The 25564-nt window shown below is 34.0% G+C and overlaps 3 protein-coding genes across 4 annotated transcripts in view; 2 read left to right on the top strand and 1 right to left on the bottom strand.

Annotated features, from left to right (window-relative positions):
* LOC148174443 (adhesion G protein-coupled receptor E2-like) overlaps nt 1–14332 on the bottom strand; it is a 52872-nt gene extending 38540 nt beyond the window's left edge. Inside the window, exons 1-2 of the mRNA XM_088037365.1 lie at nt 14229–14332; nt 5756–5920 (exon numbers count right to left, since the gene is read on the bottom strand). Coding sequence (XP_087893491.1) covers nt 5756–5916 — 161 coding nt within the window. The 5' untranslated portion in view covers nt 5917–5920; nt 14229–14332. The remainder of the gene's footprint in view (nt 1–5755; nt 5921–14228) is intronic.
* Nucleotides 14333–22547: 8215 nt separating this feature from the next.
* Nucleotides 22548–25201, top strand: LOC148174446 (uncharacterized). 2 transcript variants are annotated; one of them, XM_088035267.1, is made up of 3 exons: nt 22548–22597; nt 23822–24960; nt 25005–25201. In XM_088035267.1, exons 2-3 carry the CDS (start codon nt 23824–23826, stop codon nt 25149–25151), a joined length of 1284 nt encoding a protein of 427 aa, XP_087891393.1. In that variant the 5' UTR covers nt 22548–22597; nt 23822–23823; the 3' UTR covers nt 25152–25201. The 2 variants fall into 2 exon arrangements, with proteins under 2 accessions (XP_087891393.1, XP_087891392.1); XM_088035266.1 differs by lacking the exon at nt 22548–22597 and having other exon boundaries at nt 23770–24960.
* LOC148174447 (phosphatidate cytidylyltransferase, mitochondrial) lies at nt 22604–23765 on the top strand. Its single transcript, XM_088035272.1, has one exon. It carries the CDS (start codon nt 22758–22760, stop codon nt 23763–23765), a length of 1008 nt encoding a protein of 335 aa, XP_087891398.1. The 5' UTR covers nt 22604–22757.
* Nucleotides 25202–25564: the final 363 nt, after the last annotated feature.

Below are 25564 nucleotides of genomic sequence, written 5' to 3' on the forward strand. Positions count from 1 at the left end.
ATCAATAGCGGGGTAATGAAGAGGGCGGAAAAACAGCCTGCGATACACAATCAACGCCGAAGTTGTTGAGAAAAATTTCTCAGAAGAAAAAAATAGAATTTTAAATCCAACGCCTATTTTTTCGAAAATGTCTAGACTAATTATTATGAGCCTGAAAATTTTCATTGCATAACTTTTTCCCTTTCAGTAGCGACGTTAATGTGAGAATTCCGTGACGAAAAATCCTTGACATTCCCTGGAGGTCAATTCTCAGGCATGAAATGAGCACAGAAAATAATAAATCGATTTTATTAATTAACTAAATTCACTCTCTGCGCTTTTTTTCCGTAATATTTTCCGCGCGTTGGATGTAGATTTTTGCGTCGCGTCGTGTCGCCTCCGGGTGTTCCCGGATCCGTTTAGGAGCAACTCCGGTACAGCTGCTTCGCTAATGAACAATTAGTTAACGCGGTGTCGCCTGCTGTACCTTTTCCATATAGAACGTTGCTGTACTTTAGTTAATAGCATTAGGAGAGGCGGTGCACCCAACACAAGCTGCCCTTTTACTTTACTGACATCAGGATGTGTAATCTCTCGTCTGCAAGATTGTCTTCAAGAGTTTCTACAGCCATTAAATCAGATCTTTCTGGCGAAATTCAATTATGTTACGTAAGTGCTGACTTAAATAATATTGTAAATGGAAGCAGGCTTGTCGACTTGGAAGGACATTGAAGGTATTTGCGAGAGGGTGGTGACAGCTGATAAGGGAGGAAGCGGGAATGACGTAAAGAAGGGGAAGCATTAAAACGTTGAATTATTACTTTTTTACTACTCTCCTCAAAAAATATTAAAAACAGGAAACTCCTTCAAATTAGAACACAACCCGGCGCAAATCCTATTTTCTTTTAGATGCTCTCCAAACAATTAACATCCCGGAAATTGCAAGCAAAGCTTTGGTGTCAGAATCACGAGATTATTTTCCGTTTCCGATCAGAACAACACAGAAATAATTACGACTGGTCTTGACAAAACAAACAACATGGAAGGTGACACGGAGAGCACGAGAGGGAAGTTTTTCCAATAAAATGGTGGCGAATGGTACGTCCAATAAAGTCGTCGAGAGAAAATGTCAATAATTTGGTTACATATAATTTAATAAAGGAGTTAAAATGGGTCGTTATTGAGTTATTTTAATTAGCATAACGAGTTGGTGATATTTTAAGTTTTCCAGTATTGATCTCGATATTAAAAGTTACGGGGTTTGTCAGGAACTCTGTAAGTACAAAAAAGTAAGAAATGCAATATGTCTTGAACTGGAAAGATTAAAGTTTGAAGTTGCGGTGAGTGGTCTCGAGCCAGGAAAAATGTTTAGAAAAGAGTTGAAGTTTTCAACAAGTTTGTACGGTGAAAAAGCAACAGAAAAAGATTATCAGGACAAAACTGTTAGTTCCAACCTTAGCCGAACAATTACGTCATAATTTTACCTTCTTTAAAAAATTCTTCGAAGTTAACAGGAGTGGGTGTAGAAATCTTTAGTTAACTGACGATTTTAATCTCTTTTATAATTTTTCCATTGGGCATTTCCACATAAATTCCTTTACACATAACTGAATGTAAAAGCGTCTCAAAGACCAAGATAAAAGGCAAACTCTGGTTATAAAATCTAAACAAACAGCATCTAAATTAATTTCTCAGAAACGAAGTTATTTTTCTTAAGCTATCAGAGTGCAGATCTTGAGCTCTTTTTATCAAAACTCATCTCAGTTACGAACAATGGGCTTTATAGTCGAATAACTATAAACATCTGTAAAGTAATTGCGAGAAGAGCAATTATTTTAAAAGACTGCATTTTAATGAAAATTCAGAGAATTCCGTGCACTGAATTAACAACGAAACTTTAATTCAAAGTGGCTGCACTGATTATTTCTCAATTGGCGAAATGAAGTTGCACTTAAATTAATGTTGTTCTTAGTGGAACGTGTCTGGAAAAGTGAAAACATTGAAATGAGTTTAGGAAAATCCACGTGACTTTTCAAATGACTTTTTCAGCCATGAATGAAAATACGCATTTCCATTCTCTCTTGTAAAATTGAGCACGGAGAAAAAGAGGCTCGTATCCTCACCTTGAATGCATAAAATTCCGATATCGTTTAGCATAATATCGTCCGGGAACTCTAAATCTCGTCAAGGTGGATTTATTCCGAAGGAAAACAAGCCAATTTAGCGGAAGAATCTAATAGGAGATGGGGAAGAAATTGGGAAAATTACCTTTCGATGGGAGAAGGACGTTGTTGATCTTGGCGATAAATGGAATTTTTGATGCGAAAAGTGAAAAAATGTTTGATGGATTGACGTTAAGAAGTTAATCATTTAGCTAATGTAATAAGAGAGGAAGCGGTATCTAAATATTTATTAAGTTATTAAACTGCTTTGAGAAAATGAGAAATGGGAGGAAATTTTTTAAATCCGGAGGAAATTGGATGAAGCTTAAGAGTTTGTAAATGAATAAAAACGCGATTATTGGTCCGAATGAGACAAAATCCGGATCGATAAGTTACTAAATTTAATCGGCCATAACTTAGTTATTTAATAATAATATTTTTAATAATAATTTTATTTATTTACAAAAGACAAGTCTATACAGGAACAGTACAAAATATTTATAAAAAAATATTTAATGTAAATTTAAAGCATAATTATGCTCAAATAAAGTAAAAATTAAGTTTAATACAAAAAAAAATAAAAAATAATAATAAATAATTAAATGAATAAAAAAGAGAAAAGACATTAAATGGGGAGATAACTTACTTTATGACAACATACAACTGATTAACTTTACTTAAATACTTTAGTTTTGTGACATACTTTGCATTATTTGTTAACGTATGTTTAAAATTTGTATAGTTTTGGATTCTGCGAAAAATTTTGCGTTAAATGAACCATAATAACACACCTTTGCTTCAAAAACAAGCTAGATATCAACCGCAGAAATTTGACAAACATTTTTTTTATGAAGTCAAATTTGCGACTTTCAAAATATATAAGACCGAATTCTTAACTCAAAAATCACGAGAAAAACAAAGGCAAAAACCGTTTCTTTCGATCTGTTGTAGTTTCTGAGTGAGATATTGAGCACATAGTTTCACCTTTAAAAATTTGACACTCAAGCGACAACCCAAAAATTCAAACGGCCATAACTCAATAATTTGTTGACGTACTTTACAAATTCGTTTTAAATTCTGCGAGAGGTTTTACGTTAAATGAATACAAATAACTTGAGTTTGCTTCACTAATAAACGAGACATGGACCAAAATCTATTTTCAAGTGGTATTTTTAGGGTAATCTTCAATAATTTTTTTCGAGGCAAAAAACAGACGTCTAATAACTTTGAGTTATACATTAATCGAAAGAGCGGCTCAAAGTCTATAAACTAGCCAAATCTCAGATTGGTAGGTCAAATAGTTTACGAGGGGCGGTCAAACAAACAAAAAATTGAATAATCTATATCGATTGATTTTTACGCAAAAAAATCTATCATATTTTTTTTAAGAATGAATTTAAAAAAAGCTCTTAAAAAACAATGGCGCAAACCGTTTGTTTTTATCTGTTGTTGTTTCGAAGATATCGAGTATTTAAAAGTTCGAAACCAAAAATTCAATTTTTACCTTTGAACAGCCATAACTTATTTACTTGTTGCTATACGTCGATTCTGAGCTCAGATTTGGAATCTGTGCAAAATTCTGCGTAAAATGAGCTATAACAATACAAATTTTCTTTAAAAATAAGCGAGATATTGACGGCAGAAGTAAAATTAACCCCCAAAAATTCAAACGACCATAACTCAATTATTTGTTGACGTATGTAAAAAATTCGCGCGATTTTAGACAAACCCAACAAATAGTTGTAATAAAAAAATCATTAAACAATCTATACATCATTCTAGTACAGAATTGTCACCAATTTCGAATCAAAATCCTGAAATTTTTTAGAGAATCTGAATTTTAAACTCTTCAGTTTTCAGGTCTTTAGTATCGCATAGTTCCGTCAATTTTTAGGCTAATTTTGCCTTTTCTTTTTATTCATTTGAGTGTTAAAATTGTAAATTAATAGGTAAAGTAACTTACCTAAATATAACAATTTTGAAATTTTCTCCCCAATTTTCCCGTATTATGCCAAAAATTATACATCCTGCATCCACTGCCAGACATCCGTCCAATTAGATCCAAACCACTAAACACCACAAATTTTCCGTCCAATTTCCCGCTTGTGACACGAATAAAAAACAAACCTCAAATCCCACAAACGATGATTTGAATTCGCCTTCAACTCATTTTGACTGTCCTCCACCATTATCTCCTTTCTCTTCGAGAGCCATCATTTATATGTACGAAACAATTGAGTTCCGCCAACATTAATAAAAGTAGAATAGCTTTGCGGGAATTTCATCGTAAATTGATGCGGTAAGTACCAATAAAACTGGACGACATGTGCTTCGAGCATTATAGCGAATCTTACAACTATTTTTATAGCAGAGATTTATCGATTGAAAGAAGCTTTATTTCGTTGCAGTGATGCACTCTGCGAAATTAATGGGGAAAATAGAACCACGATGACAGTTTCAATTTGCGTTGTGAAAGGTCAACAGTCAAATGGAGCGAACACGTTTGTAAATAATAAAATAACGCAGAGCATATTTGTTCAAATCAAATAATGGTGCTCGCATTTGGTGACGTTGCATTTATTTATGTTGGTAGCCCTGTCAAAGTGACGTTTTGAAATTACGTACAATCTTACCAACCAAAGAATGACATAAACATGTATTTTAATAAGGAAATCCTAGAAACAAAAGTATGGCATGTATTCCCCAGAACCGCAAGAATTTCCATTAGAGCCAGACCGGTAATTGAAAATTTATTTCGTTCCCAGGTACTTCCGGCGCATAGCGGCAATTCCCGGCATTCTTACCTTGTTGCAACTTTAATAAACTGCCCTTTACAATTAGGAACATTTCACTGTTGACATTCTCGAGACAATTTCGAATTAAACAATTACTTGACGGTTGGAGGCGAAAACCTTTGAAGACGACGAACCGCAATTTTAATTATTCCAGCTAAAGAGCGTCAAGAGAGATAAATCCGCGGTTGAAATCAGGGAATTTTGTAGAATTTTTGCAGCGTATGTTTAATAATTTGAGATGTCAAGTTTTTTAATAAAAATTTTCCCAGATAATTTCCCAGACAGCAAACTTTAAGATCGGAATTAAAGTGGAAACCCCAACAAAATAAAACACGCTTTTGGTGCCAGGAGAAACTTTCAAGCACTCTCAAAAAGTTGGTGATAAAAGCGACCTTTTTTGGGACTTCCTGAAGGAGACGTCCCACAGGAGAGCAGTCGCATTTGCGTATGAATCCCCAGCTTCTTCAGACGGATAATTCGATCTTAAAGGAAGTTGGATATCGCGATCGCACGCAATTATTATTACATCTAATTAAACCGTTTCTGCCCGTCAATGGCCTGATTTGAAAACGTCGAAATAAATTATTCACGAACGTAATTGCGAAGTTAAATCCGGAACAAGCAATTCGCGTTTAAAAACGATTCATATTCGCGCGGGTAAATTGTCTCAAAAGTAATTTATTCGTAAATACAACAATAGCAAACGCTTCCTCTGTTGAGGATTAGCTGAAAGCAATGAGAGTACGAAAAGGGATTATTTAGCTTTGAGAGATTAGCACTTTAGATGAGTTTAGAAGGCGTGTTCGATGAAACACTCACCTGTAAGTGATGAAAGCGAAAACTAGACCAACGAGGGATATGCTGCTCCCGAGGACAATGAGAAGAGATAAAACGCTTTCTTCAGTGAGTACGGTGGGTTCCAAGCTGTTCCGGCTCAAGTTGGGGAAACCGTGAAGACGGGCTGTATATAACGTGTCCATGATTCTGAAATTACAAAGCGGCCGTTGAATTATTAGCCGAGGGTGGAACAGTCAGAACAGACAGTACTTTTGTAATATAATTTTCAGACTTCGTTTTGTGCGAAAATCTGATTTGCGGACGAATTTTTACATTGATTTGAGAGCGGTCACGAGTTTTCACGGGGAAGTTTTTCCGGATGATCAGATTTTATTTTGCGTATTGTAAAATTACATTTTGTTACAAATGCAAACAAATAAATTAAAATTAAATATTAATGCGCCATTAGTAATTTCATAATTCTGTTATCGAGTTTCCCGGCGCATCCACCAATTTTGTTCAACAAAATTTTTAATGGCAAAATTATATATTTTATTTTCTATTCAATTATAATTTGTTGGCAAACATTTTACTGTTAAAATTCAATTTTTGCATATTTTTTAAGGTAATATTTTATTGCCTGTAAAAGCTCAAAAAAGAAAATTTTCACTTATAAGAGTTGGTGCTTTATTTAAGTAACACCCTGTATACTCTGAGCTGCTTTTTTGACTGGATTGACATACTACAGGCTTAAGCAATATTCTCGTATCAAAAAATTCTTGAAAATAACTCCTAAATTAATAATTTTTGCAAAAATTTTATTTGTTTGTAATGTTGGATAGTCCTTATTTTGAGTTTTATGTAGAGTTCAAATATATTTTTATAATATTTTCAGAACAGCAAATAACTGAATTAAATGCACATTTTGGAGGCGAGATAAAAATTTTACTCCTATTGTTTTAGTCATAGCTCAGAGATTTTCACTCGTTCGATTGCCATATCGTCCCGCAGCCACCATAAAATTTATGGCATATTAAATGACCGTCATTCGTTCGAAATCAAACATTTAAACTAGCAGTCATAACGAGCAATTATTCGAAAATTTTAACCTTTGCCCTTTTTATACATGGATGCAATAATTTCTCACATTTTTGCTACTTGGCGTTCTTTTTTAGCCATTTATCGACTTTTTATTCCCATTCGAATCACAAACTAAATAATTCTCTAATCTCTTTCAACTCTCTTCTCCTCAAAATAAAAATTTCTGAAATTTGTGTTTTTTGCCCTAAATTCTTGCAATTTGGTAGAGTTAATCCACGACTCACAAATAGTAACTTTCCCAAATTTTGTAGCTGTAGCACTAAAATGACCAAAATTGCGAATTTTACTGGATGATGTCGGAAATTTTTGCTTTCACTTCAAAATAAAAATTTCTAAAATTAGGGTCTTTTGCTTTATGTTTTTGAAATTTGATAGAGTTAATACACAACTTAAAAATAGTATAATAACTTTCGTAAATTTCGTAGCTATAGCTCTAAAATTACCAAAATTACGAATTTTAGTGGAGGATTCCAAAAATGTTTGCTTTCTGCTCAAAATAAAAATTTCTAAATTTTGAGTCTAATGCTTTTTTAACTACTCAAAAATAGTAACTTCCCCAAGTTTCGTAACTGTAGCGCTAAAATTACCAAAATTACGAATTTTAGTTGAAGATGTCGAAAATTTTTGTTTCCTGCTCAAAATAAAAAGTTCTAAAATTTGCTAAATTTATGCCATTTGGTAAAGTTAATACACAACTTAAAAATAGTAACTTTTCCAAATTTTGTAGCTGCAGCACTAAGCTTACTAAAATTACGAAGGTTGGTGGATTTCGAAAATTTTTCTTCCTCTTCAAAATAAAAATTTCAAAAATTTGTGTCTTTTGCTCTTTGTTTCTGAAATTTAGCAAAGTTAATACACGCCTTAAAAATTGTAACTTCCCCAAATTTCGTAGCTATAGCACTATAATTTCTAAAATTACGAATTTTAGTTGAGGATATCGTAAATTTTTGTTTCCTGCTTAAAATAAAAATTTCTAAAATTTGTGTCTTTTGTTCTTTTTATTTTTTGAAATTAGGTAGAGTTAATACACCCTAAAAATAGTAACTTTCCCAAATTTTGTAGCTGTAGCACTAAAATTACAAAAATTACGAATTTTAGTTGAGATTATCGAAAATTTGTGCTTCCTCATGAAATGAAAACTTCTAAAAATTTGTGTTTTTTGCTTTTTCTTTTTGAAATTCGGTAGAGTTAATACACGCCTTAAAAATAGTAACGTCCCTAAGTTTTGTAGCTATAGCACTAAAATTACGAATTTTAGTTGGAAATAGCGAAAATTTTTGCTTTCTGCTCATAATAAAAAAATTTAAAATTTGGGACTTTTGCAATAAATTTATGCAATTTGGTAAAGTTAATTCACGACTCAAAAATAATAAAAAATAACCTCAAATTTCGTAGATGTAGCACTAAAATTAAGAAAATTACGAATTTTAGTTGATGATGTCGGAAATTTTTGTTTCCTCTTCAAAATAATGAGAGTAATCATTCGTTCAAAATCACATTTTAACTAACCATTAACGCCATAACAAGCAATTATTTGAAAATTTTAACCTTTGTCCTTTTTATAAATGAAAGCAATAATTTCTCACATTTTTACTACCTTGGCGTTCCTTTTTAGATATTTATCGACTCCTTTTTTTCTATTCGAATCATCACAAACACTCTCCACTAAATCAGCTTTTTTATCTGAAATTCCTATTTTATTTCCAGATATCATTATCCTCTCATCTCTTTCCACTTTCTCTACGTTATTTAGTCAACCATCGGATCGACCAAATCTGGCTCCACTTCCCTTCAGTGTCATTTTATCTCATTCGACACATTGTGTACCTAATTTATTCTTCAGTAATTATGGCAGCGCGCACCGAATCGACAAAACGGTGGATTTATAGCCAGCAAACTCATATTTCATCCCTTGAGCTACAATTTATGCAATAATTGCTGTGGAAGTTGGTCTCTGGGATAATTTATACAAGTTTGGTGTACGTAAGAACAGGTTACAAAGTGCACTTAACCGCAGTTTTTATTCTCTCGCGAACTTGGCTGATTATCTCAGGGAGGCTAATATTTCAGTGACTTTCGTTGGATTGATTTAGTGAGTTTGTGAAGTTGGTAACTACAGACGTCCAATTAACTAATTGATATATAGGGAAAGTTTAAATAGAGAATAATAAATGTGTATAGTTCCGGAAGGGAGCATAAATTTCAAGCAAAGGAAATATTAATGCTGATATTGTAGCTTGTAGAATTTCGCGTCCAAATAAAAGGTAATGTAAAGTCGTGAGTGAACTTTTGGCATATTCATGGATTTTATGGCGTAAACAGGATTTTTGGTGTAACTTTTACTTTTACATTACGTGGATTATGAGAAATTTATTCATGAAAGGCGCACGATGGAAACGGGTAGAATATGTACTTTTTTAATTTGAATAAAACTGTACTTGGCAGTTTAGTCATGTTCAGTGTGCTTGTTTTTATTTCATATTTTTTTTAATTCAATCAGCAAGTCAGAGCGTTTCCCAACAAACATTGATTTTCGTGATGTAACTTTAATGAATTGTAACTACGTCGTCACAGCGATAATTGCCTTTATTTTCGCTTTTTGTGTTTTTGCTACTTTATTATGAACTCGACGCTGTAATAAAGGAGCACGTAATTACTCATTTTTAGAGGTGCTTGTAATAAAATATTTTAGAGGCGTCTAATATAGGTGACTGGATTAAGCTGCAACGATGAAATTAATCATTACTTGAGCTTATGAGCGCAAGTGAAAAATAAAAGAAATTTATTTTTACACCGAGGTGTTTTTTAAAAAAATTCGACCCCCCCTCACCAACTGGTGAGATGTCGTGAGATTTTATTCAACCCCCCTTCCCATCCCCCAATCTCACGCGAGATTTTTCAAAATGTGTGTTTCTTATGTAATTGCGTTGAACTTGTAATTCTAAAAAGAAAAAAAATAATTTGCTTAATATTGCAACTTGCGGCGGCCGCATTATCTCCTTGAAGGATAATATCTAATAGATACATATTTTGTGTACGGTTTGGCTATATTTTATTAAAGAATCATGTTTTACTTAATTTAAAACTTTTTTCTCGCAATTTTGCTGTTTTGAGCAAAAAAAAATTGCCTGATATTTGCCGAGACCCCCCCTCCCCCAAAGGAAGATTAGATGAGATTCGACTCGACCCCCTCCCCTCCTTGAACACCTCACGTAATTTATGGACGCCCCCTAATTAAAATCTCTACGGAAAATCATATTTTATTAGTTGGAAAAAAATTGTGTAAAAAATTAGACACTTTCTGTCTTTAACTTTAGGAACACTCTCGAAATCGCCGTTAATTTTAAAGATATAAAATTGCAATTTTGCATACGCTTAGTGTTGATCAAGCTTCAGAATCTCACCTAAAAATTTGTTTTTTATCATCGTTAGTCTATGCAAATTTTATTGACCTAGCTTCAAAAATGCCACAACTATAGCTCCAAATAAAAATTATTGAAAATAAAAATTTTTAAAACCCGTACCTGTTATTTAAAAAATTTGGAACTTGGAACACAGTCAACAAACAAGAAACAGTATTTTTTTTTGTTTTTAATTTTATTAGTCAGTTGTTAACATTACCAAAATTACAGGTCCGAATAAAAAATATTGTAAATTTTTTTGACTTTTTTGACACTATGACTCAAAAAAATTAAAATTATAAACAAAGAATCAATAGACAAAATATTGTAATCTCTGTAATTTTCAATGCCCTAGCGTTAAAACTACCAAAATTACAGATCCGACTGGAAAATATTGAAAAGCTTGTCTTGAAAATAAAAATTTCTAAAATTCGTCTCTGTTGGTTAAAAAAGTTGAAATTTGGAATAAACAATTAACAACTCAAAAGTAATAGTTTTTCGAAATTTCATTGACCTAGCATTAAAAGTAACACCATTACAGCTCTGAATGAATAATATTGAAAATTTGTAGCTTGTCTTAAAAAGAAAAATTTCTAAAATCCGTCCCTGTTGCTCAAAAAAATTAAAATTTGGAATAAATTTTGTTTAAAATGTTGCCAAATTCTGTATTTAACAATATCGTTGTTAAAAATTTCAAATTGAAAACGTGTGTTATTTCATCTTCCATTAATTTTAGCGGATTTTTGCTTTCAAAACAAAATAATAAATTTATTTTGTTTATTTGTTAATTGATATTTTAATTGAAACTCTGGAAAATATATACAGGATGGTCTCAATAAGCTTGTTCGACATTTTTCTTAAAATTTACAATTTTATAAGGAAAGAGAGTCTTTACCTCTTCTTGGTTTAAATTGTATTAAAATCCGTTTGTAAATACCAAAAATATTTTTCTGAAAAGTCTTAGATGAGCCACCTATCATCCAAATACATTTTTCCGCGTGCGTTTTCTACAAACATTTAATCCGCAAGAGTACCAATAAAGAAAATACAATTATACAAGTGCAGCAACTTCAGTCCACTTTTATCGATTTTACCAAGCAACATACCTACCTCATTTGAAAGGATTTTATAGCCACTTTAAGTAGCGAGTTTAGACCCAAGTAAAAGGAATTAGTTTGAACAAGAAAAAATTAATAGCGTTAATAAAACAAAAATGTGAGTTACCGAACTTCTGCCAAGACTTTAACGAGGAAAAATGCTTAAATTTGCAGCATTTTGTAGTAAAATAAAAAGTCTGAACAATGTAAAAGAACAATAAAATGTCTTTCGAAAATATTCTGGGTCGTTTGGAAATAATGTATTTATACTCAAGTCATCTCAGACCAACTGCAAAACACTTTAGCCAGATTATGTTTCCACTTTTAGCAAGCCTGGGATTATATTTTGCACGGGATATTATTCATTTTATTTGCAGTTGGTTTAGTTGAGCTACAGAAACGTCATGTCGCGTTAGAAATTATCGATTCGTTTTTTTTCTTACCATTTTGTGTGAAAATTTTAATCAATCGAGAGCACAAGAAGAAAGAAATCGAAATAATAGAAAATAAGAATAAAAATCTAAACGCATTTTACGATCCGAGGATTCAAAACATCAGAAGAATCACAGCAGCTTATACACCGAAGTGCGAAAATCTGACAAAAATGACGTTATTTTTAAATAGAATACAAGATTTTATCCAAATTTATTAGAAATATTTGATTTTGATATTAAAAGACACAATCTTAGATTTGCTATTTCACTTTCTTCAAAATAAACTCCCGGCGCATCCACCATTTGTTGACTTCAAAAGTGTCCCTATTACATATGCAGTTTGCATATTTAAATTAAATGCGACCATTTAGTCAGATTAACTGATTAATTTTCCCCATAAAACTTATATAGCATTTGATAACTTGTTACCAAATACTTAATGCACCATTTAACATCACAATTAATTAAACAAATAATTTGTAACGATTGAACCTTGGTGAGAATTAATGGATTTTCAAGCCGAATAGAGCTGCTGAATTCATCATACAAATTCCTATGAAACCCAAACTGAATAATTTCAACGAGTCCCTTTGCGAATTTCCTGATTAGTTATATCGTCATGTTGCATCCCTTAATAACCAAAATTCCTGATTCAAAATTGTTAAAAAGTTTAATAAAACCCCGTATTGCTCCTTTCAATCCCAACAAAGCCTAAATCAGTTTTATCCCTGGATATTACCTCAAAAATGTTCCCATTAATATTTCAGTTCAGAATAAATCTAATTTTACGTAGGAGGGATCCTTTTTGTTTCGTTATTGTCTGGAACGGACAGGACTATAACGTTCGAGATGCGCTTAAAGAACTCTATATTGTAATAAAGATATTATTTTTCTCCTCGTGTCTACTTTTCTATTTTCTTTTGTGGTGCGATGGAAATCACAAAAAGGAAAAGAGCACTCGCGACGATGTAATGTGGTTTTACTTTCGAAGGGTATCTGGTTACGCGTTTTTATAGGAGATGTGTTATTTATCATTTTGAAGTGTTTGTGGAAGATTTGTGAGCGCGTGGAAGTAATCGGGGAAATGGGCAATAATTTACAGGTTTCAATATACGAAAACACGAATTTAGGTACGCGAAAAATCCTGTTATTATTTGATTCCAATTTTGAAACAGTGCTAATTTACGCCTTAATAATTATTAGCTAAAATTTGGCCACCTGGAAATGCAATAAAATTTTACTATTGCCTAAATAAATAATTTAATAACAATTAATTTTGGTATTTGCTAATTACATTTTGTGCTTCTATTAAAAATCCTTCCAATATGTGCGCAGTTCTAGGAAAAGTACAAACAGTAAATTAAACATAAATGGTCTATATTTATACTCCCGTAATTCTATTGACATATTTTATTCAATATATGAACAATGGCAAAACGATTCTGTTGATATAATGCTTTATCACGCCAGAAAATAAAGTAGAATTTTTTCCGGCACTAATCCAAATCGAAACCACACATTGAATAATTAATTTATTTAGCATCAAAACTGTAACAATTACAGGTCCGACTAAAAATTATTCAAAATTTTTAGCTTATCTTAAAACAAAAATTCCCATAATCCGTCCCTGTTTCTCAAATAAATTAAAATTTGGTATAATCAGTCGTCAACTTACTTAAAAATAGTAATTTCTCCAAATTTTATTAATTTACGATCAAAAATACAACGATTACAGTATCGAATAAAAATTATTGGAAATTTGTAGCTTGTCTTGAAAATGAAAATTTCTAAAATCCGTGTCTCTGTGACTCAAAAAGATTGAAATTTGAAATAAACAGTCAACAACTTATAAGTGGTAATCCCTTCAAATTTCATTAATTTAGCATCAACACTATAACAATTACAGGTCCGACTGGAAAATAATGAAAATTTTTTGCTTGTCTTGAAAACGAAAATTTCTAAAATCCGACCCTGTGGCTCAAAAAAATTGAAATTTAGAATAAACAGTCAGCATCTCAAAACTACCACAATTACAGTTCTGAATAAAAATTATTGGAAATTTGTGGCTTGTCTTGAAATTGAAAAGCTCTAAAATCCACTCCTGTGGCTGAAAAAAATTGAAATTTGGAATAAACAGTACATAAATAAACAGTAAAACCTTAAATTTCTAAAACAATGTACAATTTTTTCCGCTACTAATCCAAATCGAAACCACACATCGAATTTTTTTTTTCATTTTTATCACAATCGATCTCGCCATTAGCCGAATAATTAATCCCTTTTCCAGGGAAACCAATTCAGTAATTCCAAAACAATCCCTTAAAAAGCCCTGCATTTACCCAGATTAATGAGGAGCAAAACCAACCAAATTACAAAGCCGCAGCCTAATTTATTTATATCCAGGTGAACAGATAAAAGCTTTGCTAATTTATTTAAATCCCATCACGAAAAAATTTCGTTTTTCTCCCAACGTTCAACTTACAATTGTGAATCTTCTCTTTGAGCATAGACAAGTTCGCAGACACGTGCTCCTGCGAGCGCGTTTCACAGCAAGGAGGAAAGGAGACGTTTGGACGTCGCGACGTCACTGACGCTCACCATTCGCTGCAGTATCCTTGTAGTAGGTTCATTCATTATGCGCCGGCGCTTTTCTTCACCTGTAACCTCGACTTGGGGGTTGCAGGAAACACTACAATGCTAAATTACGTCAAAGTTGGAAACCAAGAAGAAATTTGTTTAAAAGTAGCGAACGAGAAAGTTGGAAAAGTTGTTTCGGAGTCATTTTTGGGGGCGACGAGAAGTGGAATGGAATTTAGTGTATTTGCATAAAGAGGCGAGTTTGGGAAGTTAGAGGGCTGATGAAACTTGGAGGGTGTAATTAAATATAATTAAATTTTTTGGGAAATTTGGAAGAATTCGTTTCCGCCAAATGTTTAATAAATTGTTTCAGACATTTGAAAAGTCTTGTCTTTGATTTTATAAATGAAATTCATATTTTGTCCATTTACATCTGGTGCATTCTAAAAGTTTTGAAATTTTTATGAAATGGGAGAACCAAAGTCTTGCAAATTTAATGCAATGAAAAACAAAATTTTTCTTGGATTAAATTTGCAGCTCTTTTGTCCATCCGGGGCACTATGAATTAGTAAAGATTAATGTTTGTTTAATAACTCCAGGGACAAACTGGCAAAAGTCATCTTCAAGTTGGGATTTAGTGTTAATTTTACTTTTGAAATTAATAATTTTTAATGTAAATTTTTAGACCGTAGGAAAAAAAAAATCTAAATCTTCTATTTCTTGTTTAAAAAATCTTGTAATTTTGCACAATTGATAGACAAGTCTAAAGTAGTAACGCCATCAAATCTTGTTGTTTTAATTTTTGTTTTCTTTCATTGTTCAACTTTTGTTACAATCTAAAGCGAACCAAAGGATAGATGTCATTTGTGACACAAGATGTTGACAGATGGGTGTAAACGTAGTTCCCAATTTTGACGTAATAAAATTGGAAACTAACTTGATAAAACAGCATTTTTTTCTCAAATTTTGAAGACAATTTGCATTGAATCTAAAATGACAACTGAGATATTTTTAACACATTTATATTGAAAAAAATAAATTAGAGGTTGATTTTACAAACCTTCACAATTAACTAAAAATTACATTTTTAAGGCGTCGCGACGCCAAAACTATTAGTGATAAAAAACAAATCTTTGCGTCAGCTTTTAGAGCTTTGCCAACTATAAACGAATGCAAATTTTCAAAATATTATCTTTAAAATTAAATACCATTTTGGGGGTGGGCACAAGTGTTGCCGGACCTTGTATAGTAGAAAAAATTGTGAATTTTTTATCGTTCCGAAGAAAAAAAAATTTAAAATCTCTATTTTTTGTTCTAAAATCTTGTAATTTAGCCCAGTTTATTGACAAGACTAGAACAAAAACATTGCAAAATTTTAATGTTAAAAGCATCAAATTTTCCAAAGTTACGAAGTCTGATAGAAAACTGTTGAAATTTTTTCTTTGTCCAGAAAAATGTCTAAAAATGTACACTCTTGTGTAAATTAAATCTCGAAGTTTCAAATAAATCTAGATACTGATAATAATGTAAAGAAAATTTGAACACAATTTTTAAACTATCAAAGCAATCCAAAGAAAATCAATACAGAGTTTTAGAGTATTTCAAAAAGAATCAAAAGTAATATCTAGTTAATCTGGAGAATGTAAAGATAATCGAAAATCAACTTTTATTAAAAACTTAATAATTTACTGAAGCGAAGAGCGAAAAAGAACTAAATAATTCATGTTCATAATGGCTTATATTTTACTATAAATGGGGCATTAAAGACTACTTTCTTAAGCAGATAAGCAAGTCTAATACTAAGCGCAATTAAAATTTTAATATCTGCTATAACTTAAGGTAATAAAGCAATAAGCAGAAATTTTATAACAGAACGAGCTGTACACACAAATGTCGGATCGTTTTTCCGACATAATAAATTTTCTAACATTCTGACTCTCACAGTAAAACTTTAGTTAAACGATCTGCACTCTTAAAACTCAACATTTTTCTCTTCCTTCAAATCAACTTCCATAACTTTAGCTAGATTACCCAACAAGTCTCCTCCCCCACGATTTGTCTCGATTATTCTCTCCTATTGAAACTTTTGTTTCTTGTATCCCCCACAAATCTCCATTCATTAATCACTGAAATAGTCGTGGTCCAAACCAGACATTATTCAGTCGGAGTAATTTTTTCTCGAAAAACGGGCATTTCCAAATTACCCAACTCCATTATTTACTGCGAACGATGGAAGACAAATAACGAAATTATTCCATTTGTGCGTTGTTTTGACATAATTTTATTTTTTCTGCGTGTTTTGCTCCAATGTTTAATTAGAATAGATGGTGAAACATTCCGATATTTGTGGGAACAAAAAGCGATGAGATTGCTAATATTAACTAATGGAATAGTTGGAAATACTTTGATGGTGGATACGAAATGAGGACTTTTTGTTGGGAAAGTTCAAAGCAATTCGACTTAAAGGGATGATCAAACTAGTATAAGCTTTTGAACCATTGCAGTTTAGTTAGTGTGCAGTGAAATCGGAGTTATTAGACACTGGAAGTGACAGGATCTTTAGTTTCAAACTGCTAGTTTTTGTATTTCGCCGACTTTATTTTTGATACATTTTTGATACAATTACATTGTGCCAAATCCACTTGCACATGCAGTTTATTTTCTCCGGCTTTATTCCCGAATAACACCGCCAGTGCTAAAACTTTATTTCCCTCTAAAACAGGATTTGTGTGTGAACTCTGGACACTAACGTCATAAAATGCTCTAACTGCATACCGGATTTGACCAAACTTAATATTATTTAATCAAATTCCGGACAGGCATTCATGAATAAATTTACACCTAAATCAGACCAAACCCACACCATATTGTTGACTTATCAGAAAATAGTTACAGTGTCTTAATCAGGATAAATCGCTTTGGGCAAACATTTCGGGTTCCCCTTTTTAAGTCTTTTTGTGTGAAACAATCTCCACAAACCCAGTGATTAAAGCACCCATTATTTCAGGAACCGGACGACATCCCATCCGCTCCAGAGACAATTTATGCTTCAGTGTGGTCTGTTGGGCTCACCTAAAATTGCCATCGGTGGGCCAAAGATGCTCTCAACAACGTGAAACACGGCGCGTTTTACGCGGCATTAAGCCGTGGAAATAAAAATCTGGTGCTTCGTAAAAGTCCTCAGCGATTCAATTACTGTGCTAAAAACTAAAATGGGAGTTACGGGGATTTGGGGATTGTTGGAGTTGGTTGAAATGTAGTTTTAGAATGAAAAAGTTGCACTAGTCAACCAGTTTTGGACGAAATATAATCGATTTTGACCAAAAAAAATTCTAAACTTTTAGATCGTTCCAAAGAAAAAATTTCTAAAAATTTTATTTCATGTTCTAAAATTCTGGAATTTAGCACAATTAATTAACAGATCTAAAGTAGTAACACTGTTTAAGATCAGTGTTTTAACATCAAAATTGTCAAGGTACGAAATATAATAGAAAACTGTTGCAATCTTTCGCTCGTCCAGAAAATTTAAATGTCTAAAAATTCACACTCTTGTTCTAAAATTTTGAAACTTGGCACAGTTATTAAACTCGTCGGGAGTAGTAATGCCTCAAAATTTTACTTTTTTTGGACAAAAAATGCCAAAAATTTCTAGATCGTTCCAAAAGAAATAATTCTAAAATCTCTATTTCTTGTTATAAAACTTTGCAATTTAGCACAGTTAATAGACAAGTCTAAAATAGCAACACCGCCAAATATAAGTCTTTTAGTTTTAAAGTTGCCAAAGTTACAGAACCCAATAGAAAACTGAAATTTTTTGTTCGTCCAGAAAAATAAAATGTCATAAAAATTACATTTTTGTTCTAAAAATTTGTAACTTGGCACATTTATTACCCTTGTCGTAAGTAGTAACGCCTCCAAATTTTACTGCTTTTGGACGAAAATTGTCACAGTTATAAAATTTTGCAGAAAAGAAATAGAAAATTTTTAGATCCTTCCATAGAAAAATTTCTAAAATTTCTATTTCTTGTTGTAAAATTTTATAATTTTGCACAGTTAATAAACAGGTCTTAAGTAGTAATAATGCAAATTTTTTGTGTTATAGCAGGAAAATTGCTAAAGTTAAAAAATTTAATAGAAAATTGTTGAAATGTTTTGTTCGTTCAGTAAACTAAAATTTCTAAAACTTCACATTCTTGTTTTAAAATTTTGTAATTTAGTACAGGCATTAAACTCGCCGAGAGTGGCAACGCCTCCAAATTTTACCGTTTTTGGACAAAAATTGCCAAAAATGTAAACTTTCAGATCAATTATAAAAAAAAATTGTAAATTTTCTATTTTTTGTTATGAAATTCTGTAATTTAGCAGAGTCAATAAAAATGAGTAAATTAGTATTACTGCCAAATATTAGTGTTTTAGCATTAAAATTGCCAAAGTTACGAAATCTAATAAAAAACTGTAAAAATTCTTTCGTCCATAAAATTAAAAGTCTAAAAATTCACATTTTTGTTCTAAAATTTGAATCCGGACCGAAGAAAGTAGTACACATGTTTTCTAAAATTTAAATTAATTGCAAAGCGCCTCTTTCCTCCAGGAATTCCAGGCATCTTAGAAAAATCTGCTCTTAAAACCAGATTCAAATTGTCGCAAAGGTCCAAATCCCCTTTCCTTCTAAAATTGATTTCTTTTCCCATCTGAGCACTTGTAATGGATGCACTTCTGTCATTTCGTAATCGCATTGAGCCGTTCCACGATAGGTCTTCGATTACACGTTTGAAAATTTTTATTGGAGACGCAAAATTATGTGGGATCATTTCTAGCTGTCGTAAAAAGACGACCTTATCGCAGAAACCTTATAAACGGCCACGGATTCGGCGCCGAGTCAAGAAATATTACATTAGAGAATCTGAAAGAAATTCCTCTCATGGCTTCATCCATATTATGATAGATCTCCTCTCTACCACCACAATTTATAACACATTTGAGTTGGAAAGATGTCAGCTGGCGCGTGATGTTTTATTTAGATTTTTCGCGATAATTAATCTGCCGCGTTGTGTCGTGATTTGATATTTACGAGTCATTTATTGCTGGAAAGAATTTATAGTTTTGTTGTGTCGTTGGTATTCCAGAGACAAAAAACGTTTTCTTTTGGTTTAATATCGTGTGTTTGCGAAGTTGGTCTCATGAAAAATTCCATTCCAGAAATCGCACCGTCTGCAATTTTCTATCTATGAAATTTTTACAACGTGGCTTTGGATAAGATTACTAATGAATTTCAAATGTTCAATTATCGTGCACGGATCGCTCGAGATCTGCAGATTCTCTTGTAACTTGAGCGTAAATGGTGGATGCGCCGGGTCAAAATACCTCTCGCGTCAAACGATATTTATCGTTTCGTTTTTCTAGCAATTCCAGGTCAGAGATAACAGAGAAATAATATTGACATTCGCAAGTTAATATTTGATTTTTATTATTCGAAACTCCCTCATAAATTTCAATTTCATTGTGTTTCAACATCTCACAACAAGCCTGAAAGGAAGCAATTTCCGGTGACCTAGATATTCTCTCAGATAACGTAACACAACAACATTTCACAATTTATAGTGCACCCTAAACAGAAGTAAAATAAGCGCAAATTACACCCCCCTTTTTAAACTTGCCGAGGAAGCCACTAACCAGAAAAATATCTCCATTTTGGCTCACACTAGCGCCCTGTAATTCCCTAAGCACGTTTCAACAGGAATACCAGGATTCTTAGTCCCGTGGGCTAGTTTATTACGGTCGGCTTTGCAGTAATTCCCACCGAGACCGGCGGACTTACAAACCAATCAAGCACCAGGACATCAGATTGCATTCGCTAACCCACATCAGAATTAAATCGCATTCAAAATGACACCTTTCATAAAGTCGTTTTTACAGGAGCTTGGGGAATCTTTAATTGAAAGCCGTTTTGAATTCCAGCGAATTGCGGCCGCGCTGCGGGAATTGCTTTAAAATGCCTTAAAATCAAACTCTGGAAGTTGTCAAGTTCTCTTAGGTAAAACAGAAAAATTTCAGATCCGATTATGTAGTGTTGTTTTTACGCGCTGATGAGTCTATTTACTTCTTTAAATATAAATTTAAACTCTTAACAATCCTGTTTGCTTTCCGCCATAAATTTATCTCCGACCTGCTTCCCCCGTTCCCTGAATTAGAATTGCAAAGTTTAACACTGCATTGCAGTTCATATCTATATTTTTTGCTTTTATTTCCTCGACGCCACTCACTGAGAATATTAAAAGCACGATCATATCGACGCTGAAAAAATGAACTCGTATTTATTATTATTGAAAAGCTAGAGCCTTGAATTATTGAGACCCGGACTAAAATGAAATGTCGGAAATTCCTTGTTCTATCTAGGGAATTAATTTATTAACAATTTTCATCTAAAATGCAAGTATCGCTAATCCTGAAATAAAACGAAATAAAAGAGAGAAAAATCATAACGGACGTATTCTTGTGACTGCCTCAAAGAAGTTTTTAAATTCAATTATGTCTTTCATGTTTCGCACAAAAGACGTCAATTTAAAAATCTTCTCAGGTCTTTTCGTTGCGAGGTTGAAGGGTGTAATGCGAAATTAATAAGGGATGATGATGAGAAAGACGATTGTTGGATGTTTGAAGTAATAATTTTCAATAAGGCTTCGGAATTGGGGATGGGGGAAATTTTTCACTTCATCTAAAACGAAATTAAACGCAGGACTAGCAACTCCACACTAAAAAGAACAATTCGTCGCTATTGATTGCCTCCGTGCTTGTAAATCATTTCCAAATTGGTTTTTATGGAACAAAAAGGTTTTACAACGGAACTTCCTCGCAAGTTTGGCGTGAAATGTCTTCCTTTCGTGTTTTTATGTTAAAGCGGCTAATGGGAGGTAAAATGGTCCCAGTAATGATGATTGCTCTCTTAATCTTTAGATGGTTAGAAGATCGTTAAAAGAAAATTGTGGGGTACGAAAGAATGCCACATATTCGAGCAATATTTCTCGACGTAAAAAGGTATAACGAACTGAAAAATGGTAGTTGTATCCTTCGCGAAAAAGATAAATGGAGAGATCGGGCTCCGGACGGAATCTCAAGATGCTACTGTCTCGATGAAAAAAGTAATCCTCCAATCAATGCTCTCACAAAAATCGTTAGGGTTGATAGATTGTCGTGATCTTTTACCTTCAGAATTTCGAGAGAGTTGGGAGTTTTATTAAAGTTTCTTGGAACCAAGGCGTCAAGCAATACATTCAAGAATTGAGCTAGTGGGTTCCAATAAAAAATGAATTGAAAATTAAGGCTTATTTACACCTAGTCCAGCAAATTAGACGCAAAAATTTCAAAATCTCTGAATATTTCTCATAAGGCTGATGTCAACGAAGATATACAATTATCCATTTTATTTCTTTCAGGATCTTCAGAAACTATAGCAAGTTCTTAGAGAAAATATACACAAAGAAATTCAATCTGAAGAAGATTAATTTCATACGATGTTACAAAATCTGGTAAATTAGACTTTTTCGATGTATTCTGTTATAAAAAAAGCGCTCAAAGTACTCTGTTTTAAAAATGCTGTTAAAAATAGACAATTTTTTGTAAATTTCAAATAAATCACTATATCTTGAAAACGATTAGTTCTACGACGTTGGAATCATCCGTGACGAGATATTTGCAAAGAATTGCTTTCTTTGACATTTACCACCGCGTAACTTTTTTAGCAGCACGCTGATCAAGAGGGACTTTTGACAATTTGTTTAAAACAATAAAATAAAGAACTCCACAAATTACAGAATCTGTGAGTAAATTGTCCTGATGCATCCACTTGTCGTTTTTTTCGTCATTTCCATCTTCTTCTTTCATTATTTCGAGTTTCGTATCTGAATTACAGCCAATTAGTAGTAATTGTCTAAATTGAAACTCCCATTTAAGAAAAGTTCCAATTAATCGTGTCAAATTAGCATTACATTAAACAAATTACGCAAAGTATTAAAACCTTTCCTTGTTAATGAACGGATCTTAATTGCGAGCGAAAGTTTAATTAACAGATGGATTTCCAACGACAAATTACCATTTATTCAACTTTAATAAATTTTATTATTCTTTATTTCATATTGATCGCGACAAGAGAAAATTTAGAATGAAAAGTCTGCAACTTTCCAAATCAATACAAATTTCGCGGCGGCATTCGTAGATCTATTATTACTCCTAGCGGTAGACATTTTGTCCCCACTCGTCGTAGTTCTCCCGGTGCAGGTAGGTATTTCGCCCGTTTCCCCATTTGAGGTTATGCAAACGCTTGTAATCTAAAATTATTCCTTTTAATTATACCGTGTGACACCCATAAACCACGTCAACTTTGATAACGGCCCCATTTTCCACCTTTCTCCTTCACCAAGTGAGGTTATGTCAAATCATGGCAACCCGACCCATGATAGTGGCCCCCATCTACGCCCGAATCCTCTCGAAATTCCCCCAAAACTTCACATTCTGCTTCGCTTATGGCTCCGGAGTGAAAAAACAACTATCAAAGAAACCAGAAGACAAAATGATCGATTTAATTTATTGCGTCGACAACCCCGTCAAGTGGCACCAAGAAAATATGAAAGAACACTTTTCGCATTACAGCGGCTTGAAGTACTTCGGGCACGAATTTGTCGCGAAATTCCAGGAAAATTTCGGGGCGAAAGTGTATTTTAACACCCTTGTGCCGTTAGAAGGGGTGTGGATCAAATACGGGGTGGTTTCAACGAAGGATTTGATCACGGATTTATTGGAGTGGTCTGAGTTGTACTTGGCTGGGCGGCTGCACAAACCGGTGGAGATCATCAAAAGGAGCTCCAGCGCAGAACTGCAAACGGCGCTGCAGCTGAATTTGCAGTCTGCGGTGCACACGGCGCTGCTGTTGCTTCCGGACACTTTCAGCGAGTATGAGTTCTACCACTCGATTTCCAATATTAGCTACGCGGGGGACTTTCGTATGACTTTCGGTGAAAATAAGAATAAAGTTGAGAATATAGTGAGGCCCCAGGTTGGGGCGTTTCGGAACTTATACGGCCCCTTCATCACGACTTTGAGCGACTACGTCGACTTTCCTTCCCTGCAAGAAGCGAAAACGGAAATTTCTAGTTGTTGCAGTCAGGATGTTAGCCCTTTAGCCAAGTTACACCATCTGAATCAGCTGCCGCGGTGGCCCCAGAAAGCCCTGACGAGGTTTTGGAACAAGGGGGCCCTCAAACAAGACACTGAGGATGTTTTACGAGCCATAGCGTACGACCCAGACTGTGACTACATTGTAGGGCAGTGCATCAAAGAGATTGTATTTAAATCCTCGGCGAAGCAAAGCATAAAGGGCATAGCGACAGCGGGGCTCGTTAAAAGTCTTAAGTATAGTTCAAAGAAGATTGCAAAAATGTTCTCGTAGGATAATGGGAGCACCTGTAGATGTAGAGTGTGTGTTAATTGGGTTTTCTTTTCCAGAAATGAGTCAGTATTCAGACTCAGAGTCGCAAGACTCTGAAGATGGTATTCGGTACAAAACTGACACCACGAGGTTTAAAAATCTGTCGTCGAGCAACCGGCGGAGGTCGAGTCCGAAAAGGAGCGCCGCAGGACCTGATTTACCGCCCCATCTAAGAAAACGAGGGGAAAAAAAGGCAGAATCATCTGTAGGACCTCAGGTGTTAAAATCAAGCCCAAAAAGTAGTTCTGTGGGACCTGAATTGCGCCCCCATGTCAGAAAACGTGAAGAAAAACAAGAAGATCGTGTGGGGCCCCAGCTGCCGCCCCATCTATTAAAATCAAGTCCGAAACGTACTGTAAGAGCGGAGCCGCCGCCCCATCTAACAAAACAAGAAAAAAAGGATGTTTATGTGGGGCCCCAGCTCCCTCCTCATTTGTCAAACAAACAAACGGACCTCCAGACAGATTACCAAGACAAAGAAGTTTCTCCTTCGTACATTGGACCTCAGCTGCCACCACATTTGTTGCAGAAACAAGACGACTCACCTGATGAATCACAATCAGAACATGAAGACCTCGAAGATGCTCCTTTACGAATAGGTCCTCAGCTGCCACCGCATCTGTTAAAGAAGCAAACACCACCAGATTCGTCTGAAGCGAAGGACTCCTCGTATTTTGGCCCCCAGTTGCCTCCTCACCTCAAAAAAGTCGATCCAGAACCCGTTGAAGAAGACAGTGACGACGAAGACTATGGCCCTCTGCCTGCTGGAAGTTCCACCTCTTCTCCCGCTCAGCTTGCTCTGGAGGAACGCGCTCTTCAGTTAAAATTGGATCAATTGGATCCTGGTCAGAACCAAGCTCCTGTCCGCGAAGAATGGATGTTGGAGCTGCCAACAGTCAAAGCTTCCAACTTCGGTTTGGGCCCCCGACAGTTCCGTAGTAAAGCCGGACCGGATATGTCCGATCGCTCCTCTTGGACTGATACTCCGGAAGATAAGAAGAAGCCTAAGAGCCAGAAAGTTGATTTGAAGAAGGAAGCTGAGGTTAAGGAGATTAGGAATAGGGACGAGGAACAAGAGAAGATTTCCAAGAAGTTGAAGAGGAAGAAGGAGAGTTTGTTGGAGATCCATCAGACCAAAATGAAGCATAAGAAAAAGGTTGGTAAAAGGTGGTTTACACGAGTTTACAGGGTTGGTTTCAGGATGAAGGGCCCGCTGAGAGGAGGCCGTTTAGTCGGGAGCTTGATCTTCAAGTGAATCGGTTTGATGAGGCGCAGAAGAAGGCAGTATTGAAGAAGGCGCAGTTGCTTGATGATAGATTTTCCCGTGGACAGTCAAAGTTTTTATAAGGTGTAGTTGGTTTTAACTTTTAGAAGTTAAAATAAATATTTTACGGACATTTTAGTTTGTGTAGAAACTTTAAATCTTGCCTAAACATACGGGGTATTCCATACCGAAAGTTTACATTTTTTTCTACCCTAAGAAACAGTTCTCAGAATTTTTTCAACCCAAAAAAAGTTATGAATTTTTCTGAAAAATGGCTTTTATATTTTTAAATAGCAATAACTTTTTCAAAAATTAACTTGAAAAAAAAAACTTTCAGCCAAATCAAAAAGGGCCGGGGTCAAAAGTGATCGATTTGGTATGGAATACGCCATACACATTTAGCAGAAGTGGATTTTAGATAAAAAAATTTCCCGGCGCATCCACCACTTTTGACATTTTATATTTGCAATCGGAAAAATTTTTACTAAAATAAACG

The sequence above is a fragment of the Gnatocerus cornutus genome, chromosome 5 (assembly GCF_029298725.1).
Source record: "Gnatocerus cornutus isolate USDA-ARS CGAHR chromosome 5, icGnaCorn1.1, whole genome shotgun sequence".
Lineage (NCBI taxonomy): Eukaryota > Metazoa > Arthropoda > Insecta > Coleoptera > Tenebrionidae > Gnatocerus > Gnatocerus cornutus.